General features: G+C 40.3%; 1 protein-coding gene across 1 annotated transcript in view; it reads left to right on the forward strand.

The window, feature by feature from the left end:
- Nucleotides 1-25,554, forward strand: part of CMYA5 (cardiomyopathy associated 5) — a 96,813-nt gene that overhangs the window by 18,253 nt on the left and 53,006 nt on the right. Inside the window, exon 2 of the mRNA XM_006775470.2 lies at nt 15,647-25,295. Within this exon, the coding sequence (XP_006775533.1) occupies nt 15,647-25,295 (9,649 nt within the window). The remainder of the gene's footprint in view (nt 1-15,646; nt 25,296-25,554) is intronic.

The following is a 25,554-nucleotide window of genomic DNA, read 5'->3' on the forward strand; positions in this document are numbered from 1 at the left end:
GTCAAGGACATCACGTGTTCCTGAAACAGAGTAAGCAGTTCCCTGTCCCTCCCTCTATTGTAATCTGTCAGGACTGAAGACTTAAGCAGTTTCATGGGTTCATATTGCTATTCCTAGCAATGCTATTCCTTAGTGATCACTACTCACTCTACACCCTTAGTGGGGGGTATATCCAAGGTGCACAAATAATTCTACTTGACTTATGTTTTAATTTTGAGTTAAAACCAGGAGTGATCTTCAACCTGAACTGCATCCAGCTCACTAGTGTCTTTTCTCTAATTTCTTTGGTTGGGTTGTCAGAAAATATCAAAGCTTTCTTGTTGGTATTTGAAGACATTTCAGAGTCACATTAAAATATACTAGTCTTGGTTTCTATTCTGTTCTTCACTGACTTTACTAAACACTCCATCCTTTTTCTCCCCTCCCTCCCTCTCTTCTATCCTCTCCCTCTCTTCATTCCTTTCTCTAAATTTTGAAGAATTCATTCTTGTTCTCAGGTAATTTCTTCCCCACCCCTACGCCATCCTCCTCCTTCCTTTTTTCTATTCTATCTTGTTTCAGTGATGAAATCCCAGCTTCAGCTTCTTTAATCCCACTGAAACATTTTCTACTGTTTCCTGCATTAACATTATATCTATTCCCTCTGACCTCTCAGTTGTTTCACCTCTTTCAATTTGCTGATAACCTCAATGTGTTTAGTAACTTTTTCTTATTGTTAGAAAATTAAAAATTAAGATATGCACCTAGTGGTTCCTCAAGGTTGCTACACCTTAAACTCACCAGAAGGCTTTAACCAAAACACAGACTACTACGTCTTACCACTGGGGATTTTGATTTGGAAGTTCTGGGGCAAGACCCAGGAATTATAGTGTAAAAAATAAATTTCAAATACTTTTGAAAGGACAGAACAGGACTGATAGCTGTGTCCTTAACCCCTCTTCCAAGAAAAAGCCGCAGAATGTATCAGTTACTCAGCCTGCCCTTATCTCGGCCAATGGGAAAGCAGGAGAAACTAGCCCAAGGCCAAAAGTATGCTAGCCACCCCCCTGTCTTTGTGTAACCAGACCCTAGCTGCACCCTGCCCTTGCATCACTAGCCCCCAGCCCTCACTCAACCAACCGAAATCGGCCAAATCAGTAGTCAGAGTGTGCCCCCCCCCCAAACCCAACCTTGCCATAGATACACCAACTTGCGCCTGGCCAATTGGCAGGGCACACAGTCACCTCCCCTCCCCTTACCCCCGCCCCCCCAAAACTCCTCTTCCCATTGGGCTAGCCCTCTCTCTGCCACTTGGCTTACCGTTGTATTGATGAGTGTGGTCTGGGGACCAAGCAAGCTTGAATAAAAGACTCTGCTTTTGCATCGGATTTGGTGCTCCCTGGTGGATCTTTGGGGGGGTCTTGAAATCTGGGCATAACACTTTGACACTTCTAGTTTGTATAGAACGGCATTTGGGAACCTCTAATCTGTGTTGCTTAGTATCTTTAGCTAGTACCAGTTCTTGTTGGTTGCAGTTGTATATTTCTTCTGTTTATTTTTCTTGTTAGAGTTGTCTCTAGATATCCAGGTTGGTGCAACAGTGATAGGCCAAGGCTTCCTCTCCCAAAACACAAACAGTAAATAGGAGCCAACATCTGTGTGCATTTCCTTGTGAGTATAGAGGTTGATTATAAGGGGCTTTTAAAATAGTATACCATTTACATTAAATGCATATATTAAAATAGTTTGATGGAATACTTTAGTTAGGTTATTTGGACTCTTTACTGTTTAATAAGCTAACAATTAAGGCTATTAATTTGCCTCTGGGTATAGTTGTAGGTACACCTTATAAGTGTTGCTGTAATAGTGTTATCATTGTAGTTATTTTCTATATAATCTATGAGTACTTGTAATTAGGAGGCCCCCAAAGGTGTTCAAGCTGTTAAAGATTTTCATTTTATTTTGTTTATCCTTAAAATTTTATAACACTGTGGACAGATAATAAAATAATGCATATATATATATATATACTATAAAATAATAAGTATATATATAATAATAAGTATATATATAAATAATAATATATATATATGTACTATAAAATAATGCATATATATATACTAGTTTTAAGCCCCACTGCAAAAATTGTCAGCTTTTAACCAGAATAGGACCAGGGATGATGTACCAGCTGCTACTGAGATCGACAGTCAGAGCAGCTCTCTCAGCATACCTTTATGAATAGCTTTTCTCTGACTACAGGTTTCACTATGACCAAAGAAGTGGCATTCTGACACTAAAAAGATTCATTTTACATTTCTGTTTTGTTTAGGGACTGTGTATATTTTGCTTTGGAACACATATGACACACTCATGGATATTGACTGACTGAGAGAATGAGTAACATCTGAGTGATGCAGGAAAGAGTAATTAGAAAACTCATCAATTTTGCTTAGTTACACTTTTCAGAGGTAATCATTATTAAAGAGGTGTCCTCTGCCTTTTGGTTTTTCTTAATTAAGTGTAGCCTATTAGTAAATCAACATGTATTTAAGATCCTTCAACTTTGGATTTCACAAGGTTAATTCAACATTGGAAAGGAAAAGGAAGAGAACAAACATACGGAATATTTGCCAAGTATTGGACAAGGTATTTTACACATATAATTTCAAAACAGCTGCCTTCTGAAGTACTGTAGATGTTAGTCTACCTGTTAACTGATGATGACCAAGCTCAGGAAAGGAAGGGGAAGTAATTTACAAAAGCTTGCACAGCTAGTAAGCAGTGAAGACATTTAAACCCAGGTCTCTATAAGGTGGAAAATACTATTTCCACCATTATCCCATGAGTCTCCACCCTATGGACTCAACACTAAGATAATGAGACATGGTTACTGTCTCAGAAAACCTATTGCCAGGGATATAAAGTACAGCATAGAAATACCAATAATAATAAAAGTGTAATATGCTAATTAGACCAGACGTCCTTCCAGACGACCTTCCGGACGAAGCTGTCATGGTGGGGGCTGAGGCAGAGGCGGCCACAGCAGTGGTAGTGGCGGCGGCAGTGGCAGGGGCTGAGCCCCTTGCATGGATTTCTTGCATTGGACCTCTAGTAGTCTATAATATTGTAATAACTATGTCTGGTACTATACTTACCGGAGGGTAGGGAGCTGGGGGCCACCACTTCATAACTTATATAAATATCTAACCACTATGCTGTATACTTGAGATTAATATAATATTGAATGTCAACTGTAATGGAAAAATAAAATAATTTATCAACAAAAAGACCTTACTGTCAAGTAGAAGACACAGGGTAAATACTAATTGTAATTATGCTAACTAGCAGTAAAGAAACACTGTGGTAGAATTATCGGAGAAGTCCTCTGTGAGCAGAAAATTCCAGTAAATCTCAAGTATTGCATGCCATGTAAGAGTGAGCTCTCTAACAGCCAGCTCAGTCACACTTTAAAAGCAGCTCTTAAAACAGGGCTCACATGGTAGCCAGTGTTGAGAAGAGTTTGGTGAGAATGGAAGGCTCTTGTACAGGCTACTGACAGGAATGTGAATTATAAACCTTTCTGGAGGGAAAGTAGGCAATATGTATAAAATCCTGAAAAATAACTTTGTTTTTGACCCTCAAATTCTACTTCCTAAGGTGTTATTTGAAAAAAGCAAATGTATAGAAAGATGTATCTATAAAGATGTTTGTCATAGCATTTTTTATAATAGCAAAAACCTGGAAACAATTTAAATATTTGACTACAGGTTAGTGGGTGAAGCGCTATGTCCTATGATAGAATGCTATGTTAACTATTAGACATAACATTGTGTGGTCCCTTTCAGGGTGTCCTGAAGGTCAAAACTACTTTCATTGTAATACTAAGACATTTGCATTTTCCATTTTTATTCTCTCATGAGAGCACAGAGTATTAAAATTTCATTGATTTTTAAATTTTATTTTAAAATCCACATTGCAACTAATCTTTAAAACACTACCACTTGTCAAGTTCTGGTGTAGTATAAAGAAAAATATCCACAATAATCTGAAAATTGCTCTTCCTTTCCCAACTACATATCTGTGTGAGGCTAGATTTTCTTCACATACTTCTACTAACAGGACATATCAACATTTTGAATGTAGAAAATGGATATGAGAATTCATCTGTCTTTTGTTAAGCCAGACATTAAAAGTATTTGCAAAAATTGAAAAAAATGTCACTTTTCTCACTAAATGTTTTTTGTTGTTTATTTTGGAAAATAGAATTAATTTTTATAAAATGTGTTATTAATGTTGATATGTAATAAGTTACTTTATTTTTAATGGATTATTAGAATTTTTAAAAATTTGTTTTAATTGCTGATATTATAAATAGTAATACATATAACCCACATTTAAAAAGGCTTTTTTGAGGTCCTCAATAATTTTAAAGAGCACAAAGTGGTTCTGAGACCCCAAAATTTGAGAATAATAATTGATAAAGCACATTACAAAGCATATCATTTGTGTAAAAAAAAGAAAAGAAAGGAGCACATTTCAGGATAGAATGGCAATGAAGAAAATACCCAGTATTTAAAAAGTAGTCATCTTTGAGTGTTGGAATTGCTGGTTGGTTTAATTTTCTTTTTTCATGCTTTTCTGTTTTCCTATATATTCTACACTGGAATTTATATTTGGCAATTAGGGAAATCTTGAATTTTCACTTGAATTTGACTGAAGAATGGGGAGAAAAGTATTAGCCTATATTATGTTTAAAAAAACGTTTTACTAGATCACACATATAATTTTTTGCTGGATTTTTGTGTGGGTGAAGAATAAAAGAATATTATAAGATATTTATCTTAATTTTGAGAACTGCTAAAGAGATCTAAGTGCTTTAAAATGTGTAAAAATGATTTGGGGGAATCAGAATTTTATGTGAATCCTATTTATTCCAACACAGTCTTCCATAAAAATGATTAAATCTTTTGCTGACTTCCTATTTTGAGATTTTTCAGCCAGAAACAAAAAGTCTAGAGCAAGTTACTGGCAAGTTATTTCTCAGTGTATCAACAGGAATTTTATTTGATCTCTTATTTATGATTTCCTGTGGAATTTGAGAGACTTCCTTTTAGGATGTTGGTTTACTCTCTGCATTATGTCATAGGTAAAAAGTTTCTTGTTCTTTTATAGCCATGGTGTTAGACTGTCCGCGAGGTCTTCTGGGTGTTTCTCATGATAACGCTGGGTCTAGCCCGGCTGCTGCTGCTGTGCCTTCAACTCTGCAGAAACCAGGCACTTGGGCCACCCGCCCAACATGACAAAATTGGATTGAAGTGTAATAAGCACTAAGGGTGGTAGAACGAGTATAAGAATGTAAAATACCTAGACAATTGCTTAGAAAGTTGAAGGGGAGAGAGGCAAAGTTTAGCTATTGATATTGATTTTATTCCCAGATTTTTTAAATTGTGTTCTTGAGAGATTAATCTCTCAGATTGTAGTTCTTTTAAGCTCACAATGGAGAGGGAAATAACTGCATTAATTTTAAAAAAAGGTTCCCACCCCAACCTTTGTAGATCATTGGTTTGAGAATAAAAAAAAAAGGAGATTGGGAAACTTTCTAAACACTTTACGTATGCACAAAAGAACATACTTTCTAATAGTGCAGAAACCACAAAGTTAGTGGTGGTAATGAATTATCTTCCAGAGCTGATCTAGCACAAAATGTGTAAGGATTTGTCAGTAACAGTGACAGCATGATTAATTTTCCTATTGGCAGCACTAGTTTGAGGACTAGATCAAAAGTCAATGGAGCCCAGCTGGCATGGCTCAGTGGTTCATGAACATCAATCTATGAACCAGGAGGTTCTGGTTCGATTCCGGTCAGGGCACATGACCAGGTTGGCATGGATGAGGCAGCTGATCAATGATTCTCTCTCATCATTGATGTTTCTATCTCTCTCTTCCTTTCTTTTCCTCTCTGAAATCAATAAAAGTGTATTTTTTAAAAAGTCAGTGGAGTGCTCGAGCACTTGAAAATTAAAGAGGAGATATGTGGTGGTTGCTCAGTCAAAATTTTCTGGTCTAACTCCTCTCCTCGTCTCATCTTGTACTCTTCTATATGCAGCAAAGAAGATTCTCAAGGACATTCTCTCCATAGTCGGAGGGCACCCTTATTGTGCTCCTAGTGGTATCTCTGTGAGGGTGATGCATATAGGCCCAGGAGAGCCAACCCACTGACCCCCAAGCCTCTCTGCTGGTGCAGGCAGAGGGTCCTCTCTCCGGAAGCCCCAGGGTTGGCAGGTTTTTTACTCATCCCTGCTTATCTCTGCAGCAGGTGCTGGAGTGAGGTCTGGGTATGTTTTACTATAATTGTTTCTTTTAAAAAATGATAAAGAAAAATGGCATATACCATACTAGGTATATGGAAAAACCTTCATTCCATCTAGTAGAGGAGCTGGGTATTATTTTTAAATGTATTATTGTTATTTTCCAGGCCACAATTTAAGGACTCTTTCTCTGTTGCAAACTTAAGAAAAATTGCTGAAGGAAATGAGGAAACCGGATCAGATTTCTTCTATTTTTGGGCCAATTAGCCCTTGTCCTTACTGCTTTTATGAAGTTTGCATCGTTGTTGTCAGAAAAAAAAAAGTGGAACAGCAGGGGAGAAATCTCTCCTGACTCACTGATATATTTTTAAAAGATCCCAGCCTGACACATTCTATTCAGATGAAGTGCTCTGTTTCCTAGTAACCACAACTCAACCTTCACAGGAACTTGACAGCAGTGTCTGGTGGGGTACAGTTTCTGTTCTGTGCGAATACTCAATAGCTGTTGAAGAATTCCAGTGTTCAAGAGCTAAGCTTGTGTTTAACTCTTCAGCTGGGAATCCCAGAACACAAATGTTCTTATCTTCCATGGTTTTTCACTTACATCTTCAACCAGGGTTAATATTGCCCATGGCTGATGGTTTATTTTTCCCTTCACTCTTGGGTCTAACTATATTAGTGGCCCACAACTAGTATAATTCTGAAGACATTTTTGGTTGTCAAAACTGGGGGCAGGGTACTAGTGGATAGTGGATAGCATCTAGTGGATAGAAGCCAGAGATCTTACTGAATATCTTCAGCCCACAGGATAGCCCCCCCATAACAAAGAATTTTATGTAGCCGAAAATGTCAAAAGTGCCACTGTTGAGGAACTCCCAAGACCACACATAACTGACTTGCCCATGTTTTGGTTGGAAATAGTCACTAAGCTATGAACCAGCCCTGTCATACCATTGTTGATTTATTTTGGTTCTCTGGATCTGGCACCTTTTTGCCCTCAGTTTTCTGTAATAGTGGAGAATTTAGTAATTTCAAAGTTCTGATGGGTTCTGTAACACCGTTACCCACAGCTAGGTAGACATTTCCTACTTTGAAGTAAATGGACAAGTTTGTGCAGGTGGCCCACATGTAATATTTTGGATGGGGAGGGATGGATAGGAAAGAAGGAAGATACTCACTATTTTGAAACCTTGTACCTCCATTATAACTTCTTAATTGATTGATTTGAGAGAGAGAGAGAGGGAGAGAGAGACATCGATTGCTGTTCCACTTATTTATACATTCATTGGTCGCTTCTTATATGTGCCCTGACCGGGGATTGAACCCACAACCTTAGCGTATCAGGATAATGCTCTAACCAACTGAACTACCTGACCATGGCCTTGAAACCTTATACTTTCAAATGGAACACCTTTTTTTATCTAGTCCTGGTTGTAAGGTCAAGCACATATCTTAGGCACTCAATAACTCATGTTACCTCAGCTGTTAATAACAAATATACAGCCCAGCCAGTGTGGCTCAGTGGTTATGCATTGACCTATGGACCAGGACGTCACAGTTGGATTCCCAGTCAGGGCACATGCCTGGGTTGTGGGCTCAATCCCCAGTGGGGGGCATGCAGGAGGCAGCTGATCAGGGATTATCTCTCATCATTGATGTTTCTGTCTCTCTCCCTTCCTCTCTGAAATCAAGATATATATACACACACACACACATGCACACACATATATACATATATATACATACATACATACACACACACACACACACAAGTATACATGTAAACCATCATTAACTCATTATCAGGACTATCTAAAGCCCTGAGAAAGATAGGATGATGGGTAATTTCCAATCTGCCTGGAGGTTAGAGTAGTATTTTGGAACCATCTGTATTATACTAACATATATGCCACTGGGTCTTTTGTTTTAAAGATGACAGACTTTTGTGAAGTTGCCCCAAAGCACATTGAGATATACCATATGATTTCACACTTCTCTCCTTTTGCACATATTGTTCCTTTTGACTGAATTGCCCCCAAAACACCTGGTCTTCCTGGAAAACTCATTTTTATCTTGCAAAACCTTCTATCAGCTTTTATACTCTGTGATTATATTCCAGACCCCTCTTCTCACGTGTTCCCACAGCCTGCCCCAATCCACTCAAAGTTTAAAAATTTCCTTCTCTGTAAATCTGCATATGAGGCTGGGTAATGTAAGCCCAGAAAGGAGAGAAATAAGCTGGGTGATAGCTAGCCGTCTCTAACAGAGAGCAAAGAAACAACTCTCTGTATAGCAGACAGAAAATGGAACCTATTAGAAGAATTTTAAAGAGCTCACAGAAAGAATGGCAGACTGGGGAGCTGAACAGGAACCAGGGGAGTGCTGTGGGGCCCAGGGAACAAGAAGGACTGATCCGGCCTGAGTGTCGTGGGTTTTCAGCCTTCCAGTCTTTTCTGCTTAAGATTCAAATTCCTGACTGGGGTAGGGCAGTGGGGTGGATGGGTCCCAATCAGCTGAGTCTGAGTAGCTGCCCATTTCTGAGCTTCTAGAGCAGTGATGGCGGACCTTTTGAGCTCGGCGTGTCAGCCTTTGGAAAAACCCTAACTTAACTCTGGTGCCGTGTCACATATAGAAATTTTTTGATATTTGCAACCATAGTAAAACAAAGACTTATATTTTTGATATTTATTTTATATATTTAAATGCCATTTAACAAAGAAAAATCAACCAAAAAAATGAGTTCGCGTGTCACCTCTGACACGCGTGTCATAGGTTCGCCATCACTGTTCTAGAAGATGGCAGGGCTGACCGTCCAGTGGCTCTTTATCTCATTCAGAGTAAAATCCAAACCCTCCCTATGGCCCATCAGTCCAGGTGAACTGGCTCCCAGCTACCCTTCTCATCTTTCTCTTCCCCTCACTCTACTCTAGCACTGTCTCATCTTTGCTGTTTGTGTTTGCCAAGCAGTCTCACCTCAGCGATTTTAATACTGTTGTTTGCTCTGCTCTTTCTCTTAATATCTGCATGCTCACTCCCTCACTCCTTTCAGATCTCTGCTCACAATCTCTTTAATTGAGAGATCTTCCTTGACCACCCTACATAATATAGCACCCCAACTGATAACCATCGCCCTCTATCCCACTTACTCTGTTTTATTTTCTTCATAGTACTTACCGCCACCTAACATTTGTTCATTTGCTTTGTTTTTTTTTCTGTCTTCCCTCTACTAGAATTTAAGCAACATGGGAGACTGCTTTATTTCCATGCTGAAAACCAGATCCTGGGTGAATGACAGAGCAAGCACTAGAATCTAGGTCTCCTTCCTCCTGTTAGCAGATGGCAGCAGAAGCAACCTTAGACCTAGGATTACCCTAGGCCCGTGGTCGGCAAACCACGGCTCGCGAGCCACATGCGGCTCTTTGGCCCCTTGAGTGTGGCTCTTCCACAAAATACCATGTGCGGGCGCACACGTACAGTGCGATTGAAACTTTGTGGCCCGTGCACAGAAGTCGGTATTTTGTGGAAGAGCTGGTATTTTGTGGAAGAGCCACACTCAAGGGGCCAAAGAGCCGCATGTGGCTCGTGAGCCACAGGTTGCTGTCCACTGCCCTAGGCTAAAGTAACCTGAGGCATTTAAGAATATCAACTTTTTTCTTTTTTGCAAATCTGACTCAAATAGTCAACCCTTATTCTTTGCAGCTTATAGACGTTTTTGCTATGTATATAATATCATCACTGACCATGGGTTTGCTTTAAAATTGGTCTGTGTTGCTTATAAAGCATCGTGTCAACCACTATGGTTCTGGAGTTCTGAAAGCCTGTGCAAACAAAGGTGTGCACTTGACTGTGTGCTTGTGAAGGAGACTCATGGGATCAGGGCATTGCTGAGTTCTGACAGGCGAATTCCTCTTGGTCTGATTGGTCCACATATCACTTTATGGTGGATACTAGCAAGCATGTAAGTCAGCTATCATATCTGTTCTTGCTGTCAGGTGATGTCCTTTAGGCTCTACCAGCTGCAGTATATGTGATCATTTATTTATTTTGTAAAATGGCAAGTAGAATTGCTACACAGCACCCTCTTTTTCCTCCCTAAGTTCGGAAGCAATTGATAGATAAATCGAAGGAATGGCAGATACAGATCAAAATGTCAACTTTACTACTGATAAAGCTAATGATATCAGAGAATGTGGCTTAGGTACAAAAACAACAAAGTGCTTTCTAATACCAAATTTCAGAAGTAGCCAGATTTTTTTTTTAATCCTCACCAGAGGATATGTTTTTAATTGATTTTAAAGAGAGAAAGAGAGAGAGATGAGAAAGAAACATCGGTTCAGTTGCCTCCTGACCAGTATGTGCCCTAACAGGGAATGGAACCTGCCACCTTTTGATGTACATACAGGACGATGCTCCAACCAACTGAGTCACACTGGCCAGAGCAGAAATAGCCAAATTTATATCCCAAGTCACAGGTTCTGAAGACCTCTTCACATGAGGACCTGCCTTTTATACTTTATAGCACCAGGAACAGAGTAAAATGGGGAAGAGTGATAGAGGGAAGCTAAGCCAGGAAGGAGTGTTATAACAGATGTTCTTCCACATGGAAAGAAACAACGGAATGAGAAATTAGTGTCTCAAGTAATAATTTTAAATAAATTGCTATCATGTATTTTAAGATTTTATAGATAAAAATAACTCCTTTTAAAAAGCTAAAAAGATAGGAATCTTTATGCTGCACCCTTGTATAAAAGAAGCAGGAGAATGTTCACATACAACTGAGTGTTCTCAAGCTAGTCTGGGAGAACTTTGGTTGTGTCTAGCAATGCTCTTGTACAGGTGAAGGCTTAGACAAGGACCTGATTACTGTGGAGCTGCCTCTAGTGGCAACATGCAAACACATCCTAGATTTCCAGTGAATAAAATAAGAAAAAAAGTAATTTATAGTTCTATCACAATTCTGTAGCTCAGATCAAAATGGTTAATTTGAAATTAATTGTAAGATCTTTTAGAAATTTTGTACCACATGGTTATCTTGCTAAAAAAAAAAAAATCCTGCCTAGCATACTGCCTAGTACATAGAGTTCAATAAATATTTGTTCAGTGAATGAATCTTGACTTTAGCTTCAATTTGAAATCAGTTGAAAGCCAATGATGATTGAAAAAGTCTTGCAGTTTTGAACTTCTTCTGAAACAAAAATTCCATGCCTGTGAGCACTAATGAATGGAAACCAGAAATGTACAGAAAGAGTAACATAAGCTCTTAACTACTTTCCACTAAACCTAATTGACAGGAATAGCCCAAACTCCCCATTTGCTCTGTAAAATAGACTGATGCCCAAAGCAAACTAACCACTCCATAGAAGGCTGCTGTCTAATAATACCCATTATTTTGAGTTGCATGTTTACTAAGGGCCAGTTGTGATTATTTTCATACCATTTTATACTAGTTGTGCTAGATATTATTACATGATTTATTTAAATATTACTGAAGTTGATGAAATATGTGTACAAAAGTAAAAGAGCTGTTCCTCTGAAAATGAAGGTGAATATATTGGAAAGATTTCATAAGAGGAGAACCCTTAAAAGAACCGCTAAACCATATGATCTCTGCTCACAGGTTGTTTATGGCCTTGTAGTGTAGCTATGATATATGTAAAAATAACTCTCATGTAGGGTGTAAATGCCTTAGGAAGAGTTCACATTGAGATTCCAGAAATTTAGGGGAAGACAATTACTTTTGGCTTACAGCATCAGTGATGGCTACATGAAGAAGCTGATATGTGAGCTAGTCTCTGCTGAAGAGTGTAAAGTTAGGATATATAGAGGTGATTCATTCCAAGTGAAGAGAAGGATGTAAGAAAAGACACGAGGGAGAAGGCCGATGTTTGGCTGGAGCACATGGTTTATGGCCATGGGTATTGCACTTTAAAAATTGGTCTGGTTACGAAGGGGAAGAATGGGAAGTAAAACTAGAAAGATAACTAGGTTCCAAATAGTAGAGAGCCCTAACTTCCAGGCTTGTAAAATGTCTGGTCATTGTGAAAATAAGATACTTATTCTTCTGATCCACAATGAATTTCTGTGGTCTTTAGTATATCTACAAAACAAGTACTTTATATTAGAGCATGATAATGCTGTGTCATAATTTTTTCATTCATAGTTACATGGATATTTTTTCTTAATTCCCTGATGGTTTATAAGCATGGTTTAATCTAAGCTACTTTGCATTACTTTGCTCAGCAATGCATATAATTAATTTTCTGCTAAATACATAAGGATTCAATTAGTCTTGGTGAAATATTAATTAATGATTATGCTTTTAAGAATTCTTGCTTCTTTTTTTAAGGCCCTCATAAAATAGTTACAATTTATATTATAAGATCACAAGTTTGCTTGGTGTTTTATGTATTAAAAACATGTTTTCAAAGTTTGCAATATAAGCAGGATCATAAGTGACTTTATTGCTGTGTTTTAACAATCTATAATAATAAAAGCATAATATACTAATTAGACTGGACATCCTTCCAGATGTCCTTCCTTCCGTACAAAGCTGCAGTGGGCGGCAGAGGCAGCAGAGGCCCCCCGGCAGTGGGCAGGGACTGGGGCCAAGGCCCTTGCATGAATTTTATGAATTGGGCCTCTAATCCTAATATATAAAAGCTCAGGGTTGTAATGACAGATCACTACCGAAGGCTGACCAACCCGGAAGTCCTTCAGTCAGCACTGGGTTGCGTGGTGACCCAGCACTGACTGCCCCACTGCAGTCTGGCGATCCAACACTGTCTGCCCAGGGGGCTGAGACCCAGAGAGAGAGGCAGGGTCTGATCCGCAGCCTCAGGGGCAGCTGTTGATCAGTACTTGCCTCTCTCTTTCTATCTCTCTTTCCGGGCTTTGCTAGCAGCCGGGCCTTTCTTTCTCTCCGGGCCTCAAAGGGGACTGCTGTTCAGCCCCACCTCTCTGATCAGGCCTGGAGATAGGCCGGAGATGCTGACTGGCATAGGAACCGACCAATCAAAACCAAATGTGGGTGCTGTGGAGAGCCAATGGCTGCCTAGGAGGTGGAGCTTCTGATGCTGACTGGCATAGGAACCAACCAATCAGAACCAAATCTGGATGCTATGGGGAGCCAATGACTGCCTAGGAGGTGGAGCTTTTGTTGCTGCATGGCATTGAAACTGACCAATCAGAATCAAATCTGGGTGCTGTGGGGAACCAAAGGCTGTCTAGCAGGCAGAGCTTTTGACGCTGACTGGCATTGAAACCGACCAATCAGAACCAAATCTGGCTGCTGTGAGGACCAATGGCTGTCTTGTAGGTGGAGCTTTTGATGCTGACTGGAATAGAAACTGACCAATCAGAACCAAATTGGTCAGCAGAGGAGGGCAGTTGGGGGCAATCAGTCAGGCAGGCAGAAACAGTTAGGGGCAACTAGGCCAGTAGGGGAGGACAGTTAGGGGTGATCAGGCAGGCAGGCAGGTGAGCGGTTGGGAGCCAGTGGTCCCAGATTGCGAGAGGGATGTCCGACTGCCAGTTTAGGCCTGATCCCACAGGAACGGGCCTAAACCGGCAGTTGGACATCCCCCAAGGGGTCCCCAATTGGAGAGGGTGCAGGCTGGGCTGAGGGAACCCCCCCTTCTCTGTTCACAAATTTCAAGCACCGGGCCTCTAGTTGATATATAAAGCACTTTAACAGATTTAATTGGGAAAAATTCTACCCATGACCTTGTTTTGTTTGTTACACTTCTGGTTAGTGTACTGAGATTGTTGGAGAGTAACATAAAGCAACATGCAAATCTAAGCTATTGTTCCCAATTATATTTCTATAAGGAACTTTAATGTCACTTTAGCTGTTAGCCATAGATAGGTATAACCAGTTCCTAGAATACGTATCTTGAGCCTAATAGAAACAAAAGGTAATAGTTTAAAATTGTATCTTTCAGAACAAACTAGTTTGAGGACCTTTTACTTCTTTAGAAGTGTAGTGTTTTAGTTTGTTTGTTTATTTTTTAAGTAAAAAAATGAGAGTACCAATTCAAAACAAAGATGTTGGTGAAATAAGGGAAACTATTATTTTGGTAGCTCCTCTTTGGTGGCTAGTCATTTTCTCTTTAAAAATTTCAAGTTGGAGATACATATTCTCTTTTTCTGTGATGGGTTTTCACTTTATGGCCCTGATTCAGCGTTCCCATGATATATTTACTGAACAGCAAATTTTAGAGTTAAAACAGAAATGTATTACGTAGGGTGGAGGTGGGTACTTGGAAATAAAATGAGCTCGGAATCAGAGAACTAAGGATTTTGAACTTTGTTTTCCCCACAGGTAGAAGGAATTTGCTGAGATTTTTGAGCAGGGAGTGACACGATGAAAATTTTTAGTAAAGCTGGTGGAAGATGGGCAAGATGAGTTGAGGGTGGGGGCAGATAAGAGGTACATAGAGCCGAAACCGGTTTGGCTCAGTGGATAGAGCGTCGGCCTGCGGACTCAAGGGTCCCAGGTTCGATTCCAGTCAAGGGCATGTACCTGGGTTGCGGGCACATCCCCGGTGGGAGATGTGCGGGAGGCAGCTGATCGATGTTTCTCTCTCATCGATGTTTCTAACTCTCTATCTCTCTCACTTCCTCTCTGTGAAAAATCAATAAAATATATTAAAAAAAAAGAGGTACATATAATTCTAGCTGAACAGTTAGGAATGTAATATAAAAATCTAGAGGTGGTGTGGTTAAAAAAAATAACAACACTAGGTCAGAGTGGCTTAATAACAGAGAGGGCACAGATGCAAGAGCCATTATGAAGGTCCAGGTGACTAGAGAGGAAGCCTGAGTGACTAGGTGAGCATGAAAGGGTGAGGTGGGTAGGGTAATTCTGATAAGGGAGGTGATGAATTTAACTTTAGTTTTTAAAAAATAGATATATTTTTATTGATTTCAGAGAGGAAGGAAGAGGGAGAGAGATATAGAAACATCAGTGATGAGAGAATCATTGATTGGCTGCCTGCTGCACACACCTACTGTGGATTGAGCCCATAATCTGGGCATGTGCCCTAACCTGGAATCGAACTGTGACCTCCTGGTTCATAGGTTGATGCTCAACCACTGAGCCACACCAGTCAGGCTAGCTTTTTTTTTTAGTTTGAGGATATTGATTCATTTCAGTCTATAATGTGTTATATTTGACAATTTTTAAACTTTATTTTGTATACTTCTCTATTTTTGATATGGGTGGTAAGTTTATCTCTATATTTTAATTTCACATTAATACTTTAGCTGGTAAATGTATGATATTTACTTATTATAAGTAATTAATATAATGTTTTTATTATAATATATGTGATTGTTAATATTATTATTTTTTACTGTAGATTATCAGACCAGGATGAAGAGGGCAAGACCAAGGAGAAGTGTATTATATCTGACCCCTCCTTTTCCATGGTGACAGTTCAACGGGAAGATAGTGGAATAACCTGGGAAACAAATTCAAGTAGGTCTTCCACTCCTTGGGCTTCGGAAGAAAGTCAGACGTCTGGTGTATGTAGTCTGGAAGGGTCAACTATAAATTCTACTGCAGGGAATGTTTCCTTTATTGTGGATGAAGTTAAAAAGGCCCGGAAAAGAACATCTAAATCAAAGCATGGCTCACCATCATTGCGTCGGAAAGGCAACAAAAAAAGAAATTCTTTTGAAACCCAAGATGTTCCAGCAAGCAAAAAAGATAGTCCTTTAATTTCAGAAAGCCAGGTACTAAATACCCAGAATGAGAAGTTATCTAGTGGCAGTTATGATAAAATGAGAAAGAAGAAGACCACCTCAAATACACCTCCTATTACTGGGGCAATATACAAAGAACACAAGCCCTTAGTGTTACGGCCAGTCTATATAGGAACAGTACAATATAAAATTAAGATGTTTAATTCAGTTAAAGAAGAATTAATTCCTCTACAATTTTATGGGACATTGCCAAAGGGTTATGTAATTAAAGAAATACATTATAGGAAGGGGAAAGATGCATCCCTTAGTCTAGAGCCAGATATGGGCAATCGTGATTCTAATATAGTTTCTAAAACAGGCAAATTAGTAGGCCAGAGCGTAGAAGATGATAAAGGAAAAGAGCTTACTTCACCCTGGAGAGGTGCTCTCTCCAAAGGATCAAAGTCCCATACCTCCTTATTCAGTCGAGAAGACCAAAAGAAAATTTACCCGGATTCTCCCCTGAAGGCCGCTTCTGCCACCAAGCACACAGTTTCCTCTTCCAGAAGTAATGACACAGCAAAGGAAACACAGCGCAGTCCTCCCCAGTCAGTGCCACAACAGCCAGGTGTTGAAGCAAAACCCCATGAAATGGAGCTTTCCTCTCTTATGCCTGACACATCTGCAACTGCATTCCTGGAAACAGCAAAGGAAGAATTCGAGCCTGATTCACAAGAAATTGTACCTTCAGAGCCTGAATCTTTAGTCTCACCACCTTTCATGAATGAGGTAAAGAAGGAAGACGTATATTCTACTGACCATTCTGTTTCACCGGAGGCAGAGAAGGATTCTCTGGAAACAGGTTCACCATCTATCCAGGAAGACATTGGCCCAGAGAGAGAAGAATTAGATCTGACTTCACTAGAAAGGGCAGAACCAGTCTCTGAACAACTGACCTCTCCTCAGCTGGATGTCAAAGGAGAGAAGGAAGAAAACGTGCCTGAGCCACCCATTTCTCTTTCTGAACACTTAGTGTCAGAGAAAGAAGAAATAGAGACTTCTGTACCAATAGCTGGTACCCCTGAACCTGAAGATTCTCATTTAGTGGAGGAAGAGATCATAGAACTTGATTACTCAGAAAGTCCATCTGTTTCTGAGAAGCCCTTCCCACCCCACTTGGCCCCTGAAGTGGAGCAGAAAGAAGAGGAGCCCATTCTACCATCACTGACCACATCAACACCTGAACATGTTGCTTTGTCTGAGGAAGAAATAGAAGAAAATGAGTCTGTTTCCACTGATTCTGCTTTCATATCAGAGCACTCAGTCCCACAGGATATGAACCATGAACTAGAGAAGCAAGAAGTTGAGCCAGTTTCTCAATCCATTGTAAAAGCTACATCTGAACATGCAGTTTTGTCAGAGGAGGAGAATGAGGAATTTGAGCCTTATTCAGCCTCTGCATCTGAACACTCTCTCTCACCATCTATAACTGAGAAGACTTCTGAATGCCAATCCCCACTGTTTCCATCAGTGTCTGGAGAAGAGGCTGCGGAAAGTGGGCATTACACACCAGATTCCACATCTGCTTCTGAATATTCAGTTCCATCACAGGCAACAAAAGAGTCACTGAAGAACATTGACCATAAGCCCTCATTAAAGTCAAAAGGTGCTTCTGAGCACATGATTTTGTCAGAAGAAGGGAAGGAAGACGCTGGCCTGTATTCCCCAGATGTGGCCTCTGTGGCTGGACACTCTCTCCCCCCATCCACAGCTGAGGTGACTTCTGAGTACCAAGCCCCACCACTTTCAGCCACTCCTTCTGAACATGTGGTCCTATCGGAGGAGGAACTAGGAAGTGAGCGTTTCACACCAGATTCAACATTGAATTCCCAATATATAGTTCCACCAAATGTAACACAGGAAATTCCAAAGAAAATAATTGATGATGCATCTCTCTTAAAATCAAAAGGTGTTTCTGAGCACGTAACGTTGTCAGAAGAAGAGAAGGAAGACACTGGGCTGTATTCCCCAGATGTGGCCTCTGTGGCTGAACACTCTCTCCCCCAATCCACAACTGAAATGCCTTCTGAACACCAAGCCCCACCACTTTCAGCCACCCCATCTGAACACGTGATTCCATCAGAGGAGGAGACAGTAGGAATGGATCGGTACACACCCTCTTCCACCGCTGCTTCTGAATTTTCAGTATCACCACATGCAACACCTGAGTCACAGGAGGAAGAAATTTTCCGCAGATCCCCTTTAAATCTAAAAGGTGTCTCTTCACCCGTGAATTATTCAGAAGAAGAGCAAGAAGATGTTGAACCGTTTTCTCCAGACTCTGCATTTGTGTCAGAGTTCTCATTCCCACCCTATGCAACTCAGGAAACAGAGAGAAGAGAATTGGAGTGTGAATCTCCAATATGTTTAACATCACCATCAGAACACACCATTTTGTCCGATGAAGACACTGAAGAAGCTGAACTTTTTTCTCCAGACTCAGCATCACAAGTTTCAGTCCCACCATATAAAATCCCAGAAACAAAGAAAAATGAAATTGAGCCTGAGTCACTGTTAACTGCAGTATCTCCTTCAGGATATTCCTGCTTTTCAGAAGCAGATGAGGAAGAAATTGAATCAACAGCTGCTACACCAGTACCTGAGCATCTCAACTCATCACAGAAGCAACAAGCTGAACCTTCCCCTCCGATGTCTGCATCTGGAGAGTTGAGTCTGCCAAATAAAGCAGAGAAAGCAGATGCTCAAGCATTGTCAATATCTGTGTCTGAATATCTTATTTCATTACAGAAAAAGGTAACTCAAGCATTTTTAGAACCTGAGTCTGAAGATTTGATTCCACCACGTTTAACCAGTGAATTAGAGAAGGGAGAAATTAAGACTAGTTCATCAGTAGCTGCAACACCTGTTTCTGTACCTGCAGAATCACCCATAGTAAAGGAAGAAACCAAACCGGTTTCACCTTCATCTCAGTATTCAGTTTCACCTGATTCAATCCATGCACTTAAGAAAGATCAAGAAACCAAAGCTTTGCTCACTCCAAAAGCTGCAAATGAACAGATGGCTTTGTTTAAAGTTAAAAGTAAGGAAGAAATTTTGCCTGATTCTCAAGAAGCTGCGGCACACGTATCACAGGATCAAGAAATGGAACCTCAGCCTCCAAATGTTCCAGGGTCTGGAATGAAATTTTCCACTCTGTCTGACTTGGTAGATGAGCCAAAGAAGGATGTCAAATTCAATTTAGCTCCAACTGTGACATCTGAACTAGAACAGAGAATATTGTCAGAGAATGAGCCTGAAGTAATAAAACCATATTCACCTCTAAAAGAACCACCTTTATCTGGGCCTGAGAGGTTATCAGCAGTGAAAACGGAAGTGAAACACGATTCCAAAATAATTGGTGTACCTAAAGTGCTGCGTTCAGCTTCACCAGGAGTGGAAAAAGAAGTTGAACGTGGACTATCTGCACCAGAATTTTCAGAAGAAAGAAAGAAAGAAATTGAACCCAGTTCTTCAATAACCACAACCTCTCTAGCTAAGCATGATTCAAACTTAACCAAATTAGCAAAAGAAGAAATCCCAACAGAGTTACCTCTTACTACCCCTATAGAACATTCAGTCTTAACTGTAGGAAAGCGTGAATTAGAAAGTGGTTTGCCACCATTGGTAACATCTATGGATGAGCAATTACTCCTTAAAGACGAAGGAAAGATAGCAATTAAAGCTAGCTCTCCTCATATTGAAACTGTTGCATCCAAACATCCAACTTGGTCAGAAGCAGAGAAGGAAATTAAACTGGATTCACCTCCAAGCATATCCTCTATATCAGAGCATTCTATTTTGTCAAAGGTAGAAACTGAAGAAGTTAAACCTGGGTTGCCAATAACCAAAACACTGTCTTCTCAGCATGCAGATGTATCCAAGGATGCAAGAGTGGAAAACAAACAAGGTCTTTCATTTTCTACAGTCCTTGACTCTGAACATTTGGCCTTACCACAGAAAAAGAATTCTGTGTCTGCCTCAGAGGTGTCAGGGCTTTCAGTCAACCTAGGTGGTGAGATAAAGAAAAAAGAAGCTGAACTTCCTTTCTCACAAAATGTGTCACCTGCACCCAAACATGAAGTTCCAAAAGGCAAAACTGAGAACATGGCAAGTTCTTCTCCCAAGTTGGAAACTTTAGTGTCAGAAGATTTAGCTCCAACATTCCCAACCATCAGTGATGATAAGAGCAAACAGGCAATGGACACATCTTCTACAGCTCAGGGAGATTTTCTGTCAGAAAAACAGGGTCTCGCTCTGGCAGAGCTCTCTTTGGAACCTGTGAAGAAAGACAAGCCACGCCAAATATCAGAATTACCAAATGCTGGTGATTTAGGTAGGCAAAGTGGATCTATGGACTCAAAGCAAATAAAATCGCCCATGACTGGAACAGGGGGTTCTGTCTTAGGAAAGGGCCTTGCTGAGCTTAGGAGCAGAGGAGAAGAAGAAGACAGGGAACTTCATGTGTCAGCCACAGCGCCTGAAATTTCAGAGGTTTCACCATACCTTAAGGAGAAACCTCCAAACCAAGAAATTAAGTCTGTCTCTCCTAACATAGTCAGCTTAGGGTCAAAAGAAGCATTTACCTCTTTGGTTGAAGGAGACAACCCTGAAGAACTTCAGCCATGCACTTTCACTTTAGAAGGATTATCAAAAGAGTTGAGCCATTCAGCTGACTTTAAAAAGGGGGAAAAACAAGAAATAAGGTCATTACTGCCAACAGGAAATTTGAAGGCACAAGTGACAGGAGATGCTGTAGCTACACTAAAAGAAGAAACAGACCAAACACATTCATTCCCTGTACCCCAGAGTATAACGAAACCATCAAAGATGGTTTCTTCTGACCGTCTTATGGAACAAGAGAAACCTGAAAACACACTTCAGTCAGATCAGGCTGTTAAAGTACCTGATGTAAGCACATCTTTTGTGGCTAAACAAGATTTGGGTATTAAACAGCTTGCAGTTATGAAAGAGAATTTGCCTTTGGAAGAATCAAAATCATTTTTGACAACCGAGAATGCAGATGTTAAAGAAACACAAATGAGAGAGGCCCTTATTTCTCCAGAGGATGAAAACTTGATTCTGGAAAAGCCAGAAAGAGATCTGGCAAGTCATCGTGAAGAAAGAGTACTGGGATCTGTGCAACTGGGTTCCTCTGGCAGCACTGATCTGGAGACGGGGCAGCCCAAGGCTGCTTTGTCGAGTAAAGACCGTGCATATGAAACCAGAAAACAGATTCTGCCACATTCTGCTGAAGAATCTCACTTATCATTACAAGAACCAGTAACTACTCATGATATCCCCAGTGGTAATGTAGAGATCTTATCAACTAAAACATCTTCTGAAGAAATGAAGCTGGTCCCCCAAACAAAATCTGTCTTTCCAGCTGGAACTGTGGAGAGAAACGAAGCAGAGGGGAAGCAGGTCTTTTCTTTCATGAGGAGTGAAAGTTCAGTGTTGGAAAAAGCAAATACAGAGTTTTCCAGACCTTGCAAAGACAGCCAGGAAGAAGTCAAACTACCTTCTGAAAGAATCCTCCAGAAACCAGTGTCTGGTCCATCCATGGAACAGGTCAAGTCAGAAACAATTCCCTCTCATGCCAAAGCAGCTCCTTTCCTGGTAGAAGATGCAGAACCTGTGGTGGGCAATAAAAAAGAAGCACTCAGGAGTGTATCTCCTTTACCTGGAGAGAAACAATTGGAAGAATTAAAAATCGATCAGTCAAAAGTTGTAGATGATGCTAATGAGAGAGGGAAACCAACATCTGGAATGAAAATATCCACACAAATAAAAACCTCAGTCCTAGAAAATAAAGAACCTCAGCCCCCAGAATCACCTGAGGTGACACAAAAGCTGCCTGAGCAGCCAAAGGCAGTTAAACCAGGCCATTCTGAAGAAAAGAAAAAGAAAGGAATTTCATCTTTCATGTCATGGATGTCCAATTTGTTTTCTAGATCAAGCACTCCAGATAATAAAGTTGCTGAAAAAGATTTAGAAACTCAACCAAGTCCATCTATAGAAAAAGCAGTGACTGTGATAGAGCCTAAAGGAACAGCTCCCACTGACTTGAATGCAACTGAGAAACCAGCTGATCAACTGCTACCAGAGGCAAAACTCATAACTGCTGAAGAAACCAGAGGTACTTTAGCTAAATCTGAGGAAGGTCAAGACTTTAAAGAAAAGCCTACTCTTTCATCAAATGTAGAAGTTTTACAGCAGCCAAAAGCCAACTTTGAGGTGTCCAGTGAAGATCGTGGGAAGAAAGAAATGGACCTAACCTCAGTAGTTACTTCTGTTGATAGTGAGGAACATTTTGGAATTCAATCTTATTCTCCAGTGGGTGAGGAATCTATTATGGAAGAAGCCAAAAATGTCTCTGATAATAAAAGATCCCAGAAGCCAGAAATCTCTTCTCCATCTAAATGGAATATTTCTGTTCTTAAGGAAGAGCCAAGAAGTGATCAAAAAGAAAACTCACTCTTTTCATCTGATGCAGTAGATAAGGTGACACAACAGCCAAAATCAGTTTCATCTAGCTTCACAAGTGAAAATATCATGAGGGAATCAGAGAAGCCAGAGTTAATAATTTTGCCAGAAAACTCTAAAGGCAGTTTAATTAATCTTGGTGGGGACAGACTAACGAAAGAAATGCCAAAACCTGCTTCCCTGAAAATTTCTGAAGAGGAAGTAAAACTCAGGTCTGTTAGCCCAACTGAGGAGAAAGATAACTTGGAAATCAGATCATATTCCTTGGCAGAAAAGAAGGTGCTGGCAGAAAAACAAGAAATTGTGACCCCATTAGAGTTAAGCTATAATAATGAAATAGAAGAGACACCAATTACACATGGATCTCCCCATATTAAATTGGAAGAATCAAAAGCTGCTGCTGCACTGCAGCAAGTCTGTCAAAATGAAGACTACAAAGAAAGACACAAAATTATTGAGGAGGAGAAAGGGAAAGGGAAAGAAAAGCAGCTACAAGCATTTTCAGAAGGAAAGAAGCAGCAGGAGATTCAGCCTTATTCTGTGAAAATAGCCAGGAGTATGCCTGAAAAATCAGATGACTCTTTAAGTCGTTCTTTGAGTGAAACTCAACCATTTTCAGAGGCTTCTCCAGAAATTAGTACTGTAAAGAATGAAGAAATTAGTACAGAGAAGAAACAAGAATTGACTCCAGATAGGCATACAGTCCATACTATTCAAACATCTATAGTACAAACATCTGAAATGTCTAAACAATCTGTACTTGTTTCAAAACACCAGTTGGGGGCTGTAGGAGCTGCCCATGTAAATGAACCACACTCTCCAGCAAGCAGCAACTATGCTGAATTTATAAGAAATGCATCAACAACCAATGCCAATAAAATATCCAGGGAGCCTGAAGAAGAATATACAACGACTAGTAAGCCAGCTGGACTTTCAGAAGATCAAAAGAGTGCCTTCAGTATCATTTCTGAAGGCTGTGAGATATTGAATATCCATGCTCCTGCATTTATATCTTCGGTTGATCAGGAAGAAAGTGAACAAATGCAAGATAAGATAGAATATTTGGAAGAGAAGGCCTCACTTAAAACTCTGCCCTTCCCTGGTGATAGTGAGGCAGTTGCTTGCCATAAAACATTAAAGAGTAAGTTAGATTCTGATAAAAAAGTTACATCTTTGAAAGAAAAGAAACAAAAGGAAACTCATGAAACAAAAGAGGAAATAGCCACAGATTCAGAAACTGGTGATTTAGCCTTTAATCAGCCCACAGTTCCCGGTGAAGAGGATTATTTTGAAAAATATACGTTGATTGATTATAACATCTCCCCAGACACAGAAATACAGAAAGCTCCAGGGAAATTAAATGTTGAGGTGAAACTCTCAAAGGAAGTTACAGAAGAAGCTGTCTCTTTCCCAGAAAGTTCAGAGGAAAGTGCCCTAGAACATGAGTATGACTTGGTGAAGTTAGATGAAAGTTTTTATGGACTGGAAAAGGACTACAGCAAATTATCTCACTCAGAGGCCCAAAAGTCTGTGGTTATCCAAAAATCAGCTGACAAAGATGCTTCAAAGAGCACAAATAGAGATGTGGACTCCAAGTCACCTGGGATGCCCTTATTTGATACAGAGGAGGGAGTTTTGTCACGAACCCCGATATTTCCTACCACGGCTAAAGCCATTAATCCTGAACTTGTGGAGGAACCACCTGCACTTGCATTTTTATACAAGGATCTGTATGAAGAAGCAGTTGGAGAGAAAAAGAAGGAAGGAGAGACAGCTTCTGAAGGTGGCAGTGTGAATTCTGAGGCATCATTTCCAAGCAAAAAATCTGACACTGATGATGGAACAGGAATATATTTTGAGAAGTATATACTCAAAGATGACATTCTTCATGACACATCTGTAATGGAAAAGGACCAAGACCAAGGTCGGGAAGGAAAATCAGTTGGTAAGGATGATTCATATCAACCAATAGCAGCAGAAAGGGAAATTGGGGAGAGGTTTAGAACTATTTGCGGGGAAAGGAGTCTAGAAGAGGAACAGAAAGCTTCTTACAGGGAGGGAGAACCAGTAGGCCATGTGGAGACCCTTGACAATGTAGATACACAGAGGAAAGCTCCCATCACTGAGGAAGTCAAAGTGGTTACCCAGAAGATAAGCTATGCGATTCCATTTGAAGATACCCCTCATGTTCTGGAGAGCAGAGATGAAACAAGCACTCAGGGTAACGAAGCAGCAAATGCAAATCCAGAGGTCAATCTGAATGTCCCAGTACAAGTGTCCTTCCCAGAGGAAGAATTTACATCTGGTGCAACTTGTGTTCAAGAAACGCTGCAAGTAGAACCTCAAATAATGGTCCTACCTGAGCCAAGTGAAGATAGGCTCCGCAGTAGCCCTGTCCAGGATGAATATGAGTTTGCTGAATCTCTGAATTATGAAGTAGTTACTCAAGACACTTTGTCAGAAGAACTCTATTCAGAATCCACGCCTGAAGATGTGTTATCTCAGGGAAAGGAATCCTTTGAACACATCAGTGGGAATGAATTTGTGAGTGAGGTGGAACAAAGTATGTCTTCTGAACAGAATGAGGTGGGCAGAGAGAGGACAGAAGACCAATTATCATCAGAGTTAGTAACTGAGAAGGAGCAAAAAGAAGCGAAAAAGTCCCAGATTGACACGTATTGCTATACTTGCAAAAGCCCAATTTCTGCTGTTGACAAGATATTTGGTACCCACAAAGACCATGAGGTTTCAACGCTTGATACAGCTATAAGTGCTGTAAAGGTAAATAGATTTTAAAGCATTAAGAACATAATAATACTTACAGGTTGGGGAAAGTAGTTTTACAGTTGTGTGTGAAAGTTTATTCTTGTGTTATTATTTATTAACTAGAGGCCCGGTGCACAAAAATTTGTGCACTCGGCCGGGGGGGGGGGTCCCTCAGCCTGGCCTATGCCCTCTTGCAGTCTGGGACCCCTCAGAGGATGTCCACCTGCTGGCTTAGGCTCCCCAAGCTGGCAGTCAGACATCCCTCTCGCAGGCT

Source organism: Myotis davidii, unplaced genomic scaffold, assembly GCF_000327345.1.
Source record: "Myotis davidii unplaced genomic scaffold, ASM32734v1 scaffold44, whole genome shotgun sequence".
NCBI classification, from domain to species: domain Eukaryota; kingdom Metazoa; phylum Chordata; class Mammalia; order Chiroptera; family Vespertilionidae; genus Myotis; species Myotis davidii.